Below are 9,848 nucleotides of genomic sequence, written 5' to 3' on the forward strand. Positions count from 1 at the left end.
TTTTATAAAATAATTAATCCAAAAAATACTAATATAAAACAAATTAATCTCATTCAAAATGATAAAAAGATAAATTTGTTCGATGGCAATAATTTCTGAGTATTTCTAGAAAATACAAATTTATTGGAAATCGACATATCTGATTTAAAATTCTTTGAAATTAATTTGAATATTTACTACAAGATAGATGGCATTTGTATTTGGCAATTTGATTGACTCTCAAAATAAAATAGCAATCCGGGTTTTAAGAACAATTATAAAAAATTCCACCTCTATTAAGAACTCCAATAAAAAGGACTAAAAATGTAAGAAACAATGAGACACAGGAAAGCCCTTATTGTAAGACCCCAAGAATTGGCCCCTCTAATTTGAAGAGGCCAAAATTCCAGCTCATTTAATCTCGGACCAACCATATTTTCGACCACATTCTATGATCAAGCCTCAATGAAATATTACTATATTAGAAGCTCAACAAAAAAAAAATAAAAACACCCCCAACACACACAATGTACAAAAAAATATTACTAAAACCAAATAAAAAATGATACATATACAAATGCTAAAATCATATGATAGTTGTTAAGCTTCCTAAACCAAATTTAGAGGAGAAACCAAGTTTAAAGAAAGCTATTTAAATACACACACATAGTGCTCCTCTCATATGAAAAAGGAACAAACCCAAAACCAAATTTACCATCCCATCAACGTTCTTCTCACTTTGTCCACAATCTGGCTTCTTGCTTTGCTGCTCGTCAATGGAAAGTCACGGCTTTCGTCCAACAAAAACCGGTAGACTTCCCACTGGCGTTCTTGTGTCGAATGTCTCACAATTTCAGCCTACAATAAGATTTTCCGGAAAGAGAAATACTTAAGAGAATGTTTGAATATAGATATAATTTACAAAAGGATACTATGACATGTGATCCATGTAATCAATCCCATTAGGTAGGATAAGACTTTGTTGTTATGGTTTTTACTTAGGAATTGCAACAAAACTTATTCAAAGGATTTCTAAATTTTCATGACAAGCTTTAGATTGAAAATCTCACCGAGAAAATCATTACTCCCAACGCTTTTAAAGTGAGCGTAACATCATAGAATACTCGCGGCCTTCCCTTTCCAGACAGCTCTACTGGATTTGCAACCAGTAGTTCTGTGTCTGGTCCACGGTTCACTATGATTACCCGCAATGGATGAAGCATCTCTTCTTTTAAGCAAGAACATAGAGTTTTCTGACTTTCAGGATCTATGATCTTTTTGCCATCTTTTTGCTGGACCAGTAAGTCAATGCTTCGGAAGCCTTTTGCGCTTGAAGAGAATCGACCATGAGCAACCTGATCCAAAAAGGAAGAACAAGTATAAATAATCAAATTTCAAACGAGACTTCATGTAACTAGACATCTGGTGGTAAATGGTATGCGGAAAATGCATGCATGTATGTTGAACTAAATTCATTCGAGTTATTTATATTTCCTTAGCATTATGGAATATTTGTTTTGAATCATTTAATGGTAACTCAAAAGAAGATACCTTAATATCAGAGTCCTTAGAAATCCTCATAATGTCATAACACAATCCCTTCTGATCAACACACTCTATCTGAAGCAAGGTATGAGCCGGGCTCAGTGAATTATCCACCATAACAGTCGGCTTCTTCAATGGTGCCATATCTTGGCTGAGAGGATGCAAAGAGCCCTTGTCTAATAGCTCTGAACTAAATAATTCTTCGGCAAATGCTGGAGGAAGAGAAGAGATCCCTTGAAGCTGTCCGTATTCAGGCCCGGCCAACTGAAGTTCAGTGGAGATACATCTGTCTCCTAGAGCATCCTTCAGAAACTCGCATACGTAATCTTGTCTCTTTTTTGTGTGAAGCAACTCCCTGATTTTTCACATAAGATACATAAATTACAACTTTTACCTACCAAACAAAAATGCAGCAGTGGACACAAGATGCATGAAAACTTTTATTATTTACGACAACCATTACAAGAATTGAATTAAAACATTAATTTATATATAGTACATGCAAAAACTACGACGGCAGAGCAATGAATCGGTGACGATCAACATGCATGTATGTAATTTGTGACATTGTAATTTTTCTTATCACAAAAGTCGAAGCTCAATTAACAGCTGCTGCTGAAAACTTCTAAGCATATTTCATAGTCATGAAGGGCAGAAAAATTGCAGAACCTATTGAACAGATTTGAACTAATCCGAAGAACTTGAGAGCAAAAAATCACTAAAATCAAAATATGTTAAAGCTAGCCTAGGACTGAATCATCTTATGCTGTTTGTCAATTCCAAATAAAGTACTAAATCAAGATCTTCAATCATATGCAAGATATTTAAAATAAAATCTTATGAACATGAATCTTATACTCACATTCCATCATTGATAAAGAACATGTCCAAAGCCCTGCCATCTGGGGTTGGCATCACTTTGACTCTCTGAATAAGAAGTTCAAGGTTGCATAGGATTTCATTGATATCTGCAAGTAGCAAACAACAGTGTCAAAATATGTTTTTGCATGAGGAGCAAAAAAGACAGACCAAATGCAGTGCTAACATCACTAGTTAGTAGTTACCATGTAGTAATCCTTTCTGATCGATTAACCAAACCTTCAACAAGTAAATTGGCGGCGGCGAAGGACTAGTAGTAAGCTGTTGATTCAAGTGATAAGTCAACAAGCATGAAGGGCAAGCCGAAAGGAGCCTTGTCTTCAAGCTTCCCCAATCTACTGTGAGTGATGATGGATTTGGAACAACCCAAAACACTATGTAGCACCACCTTCCATCCGTTGAAATATCTACATCACCATCCAGATACAATTCACATGATGAAAAAAAGCTCCAAATAACCCAAAAGAATTAACCAATTCCAACTTTCCAAACACAGGAATATGCGGCTGCACAGTCTCCCATTTTCATAACAAAACAGAAAGAAAAGCTTTTTCCAGCAAAAGCCGCCATTCAAAAAAATGGGTCATCATCAAAGATCAAAATTTTCAATTAAAACATGAAAAAATGTAAAACCAATAGGGTTTGAGTATGGTTGGTTTATTTTGGAGTATATAGCACATCCATAGTTAGTTTCTTTCCCCTCCTAAGAGACTTAAATCTAAAAACCTTATTCAAAATATGAAAAGGAAAAAAAAAACTAAATCATTTAAATTAACCAAACATTAGCAAGCACATCCAAAATTGAGTCCAAAATGGATAAAATTCTGATTTTTTTTATAGGAAAAATTTCTTAGTTACCAGCTTTTTTGATACGGAGACCAAACTCAAGGGTGATTCTACAGAGATCACAACCGAGGCCAGCCTTGTCGGGGCAATTGACGGTGACGACGGTGGGGTCATTTTTGTCTTTTCCATGCTGGATTACAACGACGTCATCCCAAGGTATTCCCATGGCGGCTGAAGATATGAAGCCTCTCCTTTACGAGAGGGTTTCGAGAAGGTTCAGCGCTGCACCACCGTATGCAAGAGCATTGCCGGAGCTGGCAATGGTGGCTCCAACGAATGATGTTTGTGTTGGTTGGTTGGTGAGAGAGAGAGAGAAAATATAGGACAGGACAACTATGAAATGCAACACACATTAATGAACGAATTTATCGGTGTTTTCTCTTCCTTCTGTTAAATATTTTTAGCCGACACTGTTCTGAGGATTTTATTTTTAAATAAATATCATATTTGTATGTATTTTTTGAAATTAATTACGTAAAATGCAATTCTAGTTTATCTTATGTTAAGTGTGGCAGAAATAAATAAAAATACTAAAATGGATTAGTGGTCATATATAAAAAATATATTTAAATAAAATAAAAAATGAATATATAAGAAAAAAAAGTGATTGTAAAACATTTTATTGTGGAGTGGGTCAGATGGAGAGATTGATAAGAGAGGAATGGTAGGAGTGGACAAATATATGTATATATTAGAGTATAAATGTATAATTAAATTAATTAGGATTATTAGTATATCTCAATATTTATTATAAAATATCACGTTTTTATTATTTTAATTCTCTTAACATTTATAAATACTTTTTTATATTATATTATTCTATACAATTTAAATACACACAATTTTTTTTATTATTCTTACTTTTTCTAACATGGTATGAGTCATAATACCTTCCTTAAGGAGAATAGGCTATTTTTCTTCGGTTGAAATTATCGTATGTTTTATATTTTTCTTTCGTGCCATTTTTTTTCCTTCTTTTTTGTTAATATTTTAATACTTTCTCACCTCACCGATTAGCTCATAAATTCACTATTTATTTATTCTCATGAAAAAATTATATGTTTTTTGTCACTTTCCGATAGTTTGCCGTCTTTTCACATTTTGTCACTTTTCAGCAATTTTCTAGCAGTTTGTCATATTTTCAGTAGTTTTTTTGTAGTTGGTAGCCGCAAGAGTGTCCAACTGCCAAAAAATACTAAAAATATGGCGAAATACCATAAACCTGAAAAGATGGTGAAATATCAGAAAATTGCTGAAAAGTGACAAAGTGCGAAAAGATGAAATTATTAAAAAGTGACGAAAAATTAGGGGTGGCAACGCGGGCCGACCCGCCCCAACCCATTAACATGTCTTTCTCCATAAAAATATCATGACTTTTATTCAATTATACATGGTATATATATTACTGGAACATGTACGGTCAGGTATAGCCTAAACCTGACCCGACTTCGATCCAACTTGTCTAAGATCCCGCATAGCTAAAAATTCGTCCTGAACAAATAAAGATGGAGTGAGTATTTATGAGTTTGGATAGTATTATTATTATTCTTAAACGACTGTTCAATCAACTAAAGTTGGTTAAATAAAAAGAGTATTTTGATGATGATCTTTGGTATTCATTGGATAAATTTAACCACTTACACACCTCTGCTTTTGTTGGCGAATTTTATTGGTGGAGTGAAGATTTGGCACTTGGTGGGGACGACAGACAGTGGTTGATACTTGATACAATGGGTCCAAAAACCTTTCATGTCATATATCAAATCTCATGGACCTACTTTATATGTGGGCCCACGTTTTCATTTCTATACGATGTTGATATTTATTTTTTATTTATATTATATTTTTTATAAACCTTTTTGATCGAACCATGTGCGGTGGATGGTGCATCATATGAGTCAAAGACGAAAGTGTAATCAAATGAAATCACCACGTGACTCATTTTAATTTCTATCTAGTTATTGTCTTAATTAGTGAGTAACAACTAATTAAAATAGTTTAATGAATTCAGTTTGTTCATTGTGTCATATTTATTTAAATAAACATAATTGACTTTATACATGCCTGTATTAAGTGTTTAATTAAATAATAATTAAGTTTTGTTGGAAATTATTATCAAATCAAGGTTAAGAAAATAGAGGGGTCACAACTAATTGAACAAGTAACAAAACTGTGGTTGGTATTTTTATTTTCTGGTTTATTTTTAATATCTTTTTAATTTTATAAGAAAAATGAAAAATAAAAACAAAATTTTACTGTTTTCATTTTTTTATAAAATTTAAAAAACAAAAAAAAACTAAAAATAAAAATAAAAAATAAAAACACAAACTAAACACACTATAACCCTGAATAACTTACTTTAGTGTATTTTAAAAAGAAAAAATATAGGAAGACAATAATTTTAGTGTATATAATAAAAGTAAAAAGAATATTTAGATCATATAATAAATACTCTTTTTGAATTCAAACAGAAATTAGAATTTGTCTCAGTGTCACATTGAGACCACCACCCTCCCGCTCTCTGCATATGATTTCACGTCTTTCACGGTCATTGTTTTCCATTCTCACCGGTTAACAACAAATGCCACCGCCGCCCAGACCACGATTCGACGCCGCCCTGCTCATCGCGGTCGGAGCATCCCCGTCGCGCACAAAGGTGGTTCAAGCCGACCAAACAACATCGAATCCCTCTACATGCCTTCCTTTCTTCCCTGTCGCGCACAAAAAAAGGTTCAGGTTGACCAAAGAGGATCAAATCCCTCCGCAGGCCTTCCTTTCTTTCTCGTCGCCGCAGCCACATTCGGTTACCGTGTAACCGGCAATTGTTCAATGCTGCACCCCCTGGATCTTGCCGCAGCGGGCACGGCTGAAGTCCCCGTTGGCACACTGTGGCAGGAAATCCAAGAATAGGAAGCCCCGTCGCGCAGCCCAGTGTTGAAGATATTAAGAAGGCGAGTGCTTTATTTCATGAATTTAGATGTTGGATGTTCAATTCACTAGGTATGTAGATGGTTATTTTAATTCTTAATTAGATGGTTATTTTGTTTGATTCAGTTTAATTATATACACTTGTTCATACCCTGCCCCAAAACACAAGCCATGCTCGATCAAGTTAATAGGCTCAATCTAGAAGATTAGCCTCTAACGCTCGTCCGACCTCCTCCAAGAGGTCGGGCTCGACGTAGGCAAGTAACCAACACTTATCCAAGTGAGTAACTGCCTCCTTAAATCTCGCATCCACTTCTAGAAGAGAGATCTCAACAACCCTAAGATAAAGGAAAGGTTATCCACCATCAGAAGTGGAATTACTTCAACGGTAGTTATTGGTTCATCCGTTATAAATACACTAACACACTCAGGTAAACAGGGACCCCAATACTCTAAACCTGCTTAACCCGGCCCCTTGCTAATTTAGATATCGAATTGTCTTGTAGGTACCACCCCCACCTATTCAAACACATACGCACAACTCGGACGGCGGCTCCCAAGCATGAACAAGTCGGAGACCACCGTCCTTCCGTGTTTGGGCTTTCACTTCAGAGTCCAATCATCCGGTTTCAGGTAAACCCCGGAACAACACTTAACAAATGTTGGATGGTTATTTTACTAGGTAGTCGGATGATTATTTTAATAACTATATGGATGATTGTTTGATGGCCGGTGATGGAACTTCTAACACCGGAGTGGTGGGATGATTGATGAGAATGTGGTAGCAGACGGTTTAAGAAGAGAAAAAAAATAAGGTGTTTGGATAAATTCTTTTGGTAAATTAAGATTGAGATAGTTAATTTGTTAAAATAACTCTTTGATTTTTTTTTCTTTATATTATAATCCATTATACACATTATCAAAATTTTTCATTGTCTTTTTAACGGAATTCTTTCAAAAATTACATTTTCCCTCACAGCTATTAATTAATCATTTTCCTTCAAAAGTAATCAACTTTTTTGTCAAAAAAAAAAAAAACAAAAGTATCTTGTGGCACCATTATTGGAATAGTGCTCACATACTTTCTATGATTAGTCCACAAAATTAGTAAAATCGTAAAATTAATAAAGTTCATAAGGTCACTAATTGAAGATGACACCTAATTAACCATAGATAGATATATTTGCCCAAAAGTGCTAAAAGGACCGGTAACGAGAAGATTAGAAAAATCAAAAAGTGCATAAATAGTTATCAACCACGAGATTAAAATATGTTTGCAAAGGACAACCAGACGGTGAAACTTGTAATAATAATAAATTAATAATACAATTAAATTGCGATAATATTACACGAATAACACATACAAATAAAATTACTAAAAAAATATTAGATGATTAATATTTTTTAATTAATATTAATTAGAGTAATACTACATATACACTAAAATTAGCCACCAAAATTAGTCATCAATATAAAATACATGTTAAAATATAAATACACATTAAAAATAAATTAAATTACATATATATTTATATACAAATATATTAGTAGTTAATTTTAGTAATTAATTTTAATATACAAATAGTATTTTTAAATTAATTAAGGCTCTACGTACGTAGTTGTACCGTTACAAAATAATATACAACATTAAAGAAAGATCGTAATTTGTATTATCGCAAAATATTATATATTATCATATCAATCGAAAACAAAATATAATGCCATAAGGACGTGTAACCACGTAGACATGGCTAATATTACAACTGTGTGTTCCCCACATCAAAATAATAATAAGTTATGCAAATAGTAGTGAATTACATCTCTATCGCATTGTTGTATATATATCTAAGCAATTAAAATATTGCAAATAATTGATGAGAATATAAAACAATTTATGTAATATACGTATATTGTTCTATGATGCATTTTGAATAACGTCATTACTAAGTGTTGATGGCATCCTTACTAAGAAATAATAGTGGCCAACTTGATGAGTGGCAAAAGAAAATTAGATTGCAAGTCGACAAATCTTTGAAAATGTTGATTTTGTCCATATCAAATAGACTTTAATTTAATTACATTAACCGTTACTTTATTATGATTAAAATGCATAATGATATATAGTAAATTTAATTAATTAAGAGTATTGATTAAGAGAATATGTTTTTTTTTTTATTGTAAAGAAAAATGCATAACACATGAAATTTTTTTAATGATTGTCATTTATTCAAAATAATTGACATGCTTCAATGATAATAAAAAAGTTTTTTTTTTAATAATTGTCACATATTCAAAATAGTTAACACTATACAAAAAAAATTTAATTATATGACATAGACTAATTTCACATTAATTTAATATTAATTTTTTATATAATAAAAATAGATAGATAGACGAGATTAACAAATTTTTTCACAATATCTCTTAATTTAATATGTTAAAATTAATTTTTTGTAAATCTAAATTTTATCTAAAAATTAATTATTAATTAACTAATATATTATTATATATACAAAATAAAATTTAAATTTTTATTTAAATAAATAAATGAGTTGAACCATTTAAATTGATTATTATGCCGATGGATGATCTAATTGGTTATCAGTGGAATAATTTGCCGTAATTTAAAATTAAATGATCCCAAAAATAGTTGACCAGATAAAATGTATCAAGACAAGTGTCTGCTAGCAAAGTGTATACATCAAGTAGACATTGAAAACAAAAAATTTTTAATGGTCACAAATTATTTAAATCCTATCACCGAAACGAACCTCCTCAATTTGGTTACGATTTTCTTTAGGAGCATAACCAGCTAAAAATAATTTGTTTGCTAGCCAAATCACCAGCGGCGGATCTTATTGAAAAACTCTAGATTGTAATTTACTAATTTTTTTTACCGAAGATATGGAGACTCGAATCCGCATCCTCTTAATTGAGTATGTGGAGATTATGCCATTTGAGCTATTGCTTCTTAGCAAAATTTGGAAAGATAGGAGACTCGAACCCGCTTAAAAAATTTGGAAAGATAGGAGACTCGAACTCCCAACCTCTTAATTGAATATGGAGAGTCTATGCCATTTGAGCTATTATTCATTGGCTAAAATTTAAAAAGATATGTGACTCGAACCCGCGACCTCTTAATTGAAAAACAGAAAAAGTGATATTTTAATATTAACTAAGATAAGACGCAATTTTATTTAACTCGTTACTTTTTGATTTGGATAAACCGATAAAGTATAATACTATAACCTATCTAGATGTTTTGTAACTAAAAAGTTATTTTTCGTTCACATTAATTCTATAATTTTATCTTGTTTTATTATTAATGGTAAAATTTTGTGAGTTCCATGGATAACAAAATTATATATATAAAAATTATTATTGTTATTAATTTTGGAATCTTCTTTTCATAAAATTAATTTTGTCTCATGGTTTTATATATTCGTTTTGAGAAATGGCAATTGATCATAAAAGGTAGACTGTAAAGATAAACATTTGCATTCACTGATGTGAAAATAAAGCATTGAAAAATCAAAATAAATATTTTTCTTGTTGGGATCCAAAAAACTTAAAAAGCTTTTGTTATTATCTTCTATTTTTAAAAGAAGACCTTGTAAAATTCGACTATATGATCATTATGTTTTGGTAATTAAACACTAAACACTATTAAA

General features: G+C 31.8%; 1 protein-coding gene across 1 annotated transcript; it reads right to left on the reverse strand.

Moving 5' to 3' along the window:
• Positions 502 to 3,616, reverse strand: LOC107635657 (ACT domain-containing protein ACR9). The gene is made up of 6 exons (XM_016339199.2): positions 3,262 to 3,616; positions 2,589 to 2,810; positions 2,387 to 2,492; positions 1,531 to 1,879; positions 1,050 to 1,334; positions 502 to 837 (listed from the first exon to the last, which is right to left on the reverse strand). The coding sequence occupies exons 1-6, from the start codon at positions 3,413 to 3,415 to the stop codon at positions 691 to 693; spliced, it is 1,263 nt and encodes a 420-aa protein (XP_016194685.1). The 5' UTR covers positions 3,416 to 3,616; the 3' UTR covers positions 502 to 690.

The sequence above is a fragment of the Arachis ipaensis genome, chromosome B04 (assembly GCF_000816755.2).
Source record: "Arachis ipaensis cultivar K30076 chromosome B04, Araip1.1, whole genome shotgun sequence".
Lineage (NCBI taxonomy): Eukaryota > Viridiplantae > Streptophyta > Magnoliopsida > Fabales > Fabaceae > Arachis > Arachis ipaensis.

What these genes read in the sequence shown, in the direction of transcription:
- LOC107635657 (XM_016339199.2), bottom strand. Translation starts at nt 3,415, where the DNA reads ATGGGAATACCTTGGGATGACGTCGTTGTAATCCAGCATGGAAAAGAC. An exon ending in TTCTTTATCAATGATGGAAT is followed by an intron (nt 1,880 to 2,386) that starts GTGAGTATAAGA and finishes GTGAAAAATCAG; the next exon opens with GGAGTTGCTTCACACAAAAA. An exon ending in CTAAGGACTCTGATATTAAG is followed by an intron (nt 1,335 to 1,530) that starts GTATCTTCTTTT and finishes TTTTTGGATCAG; the next exon opens with GTTGCTCATGGTCGATTCTC.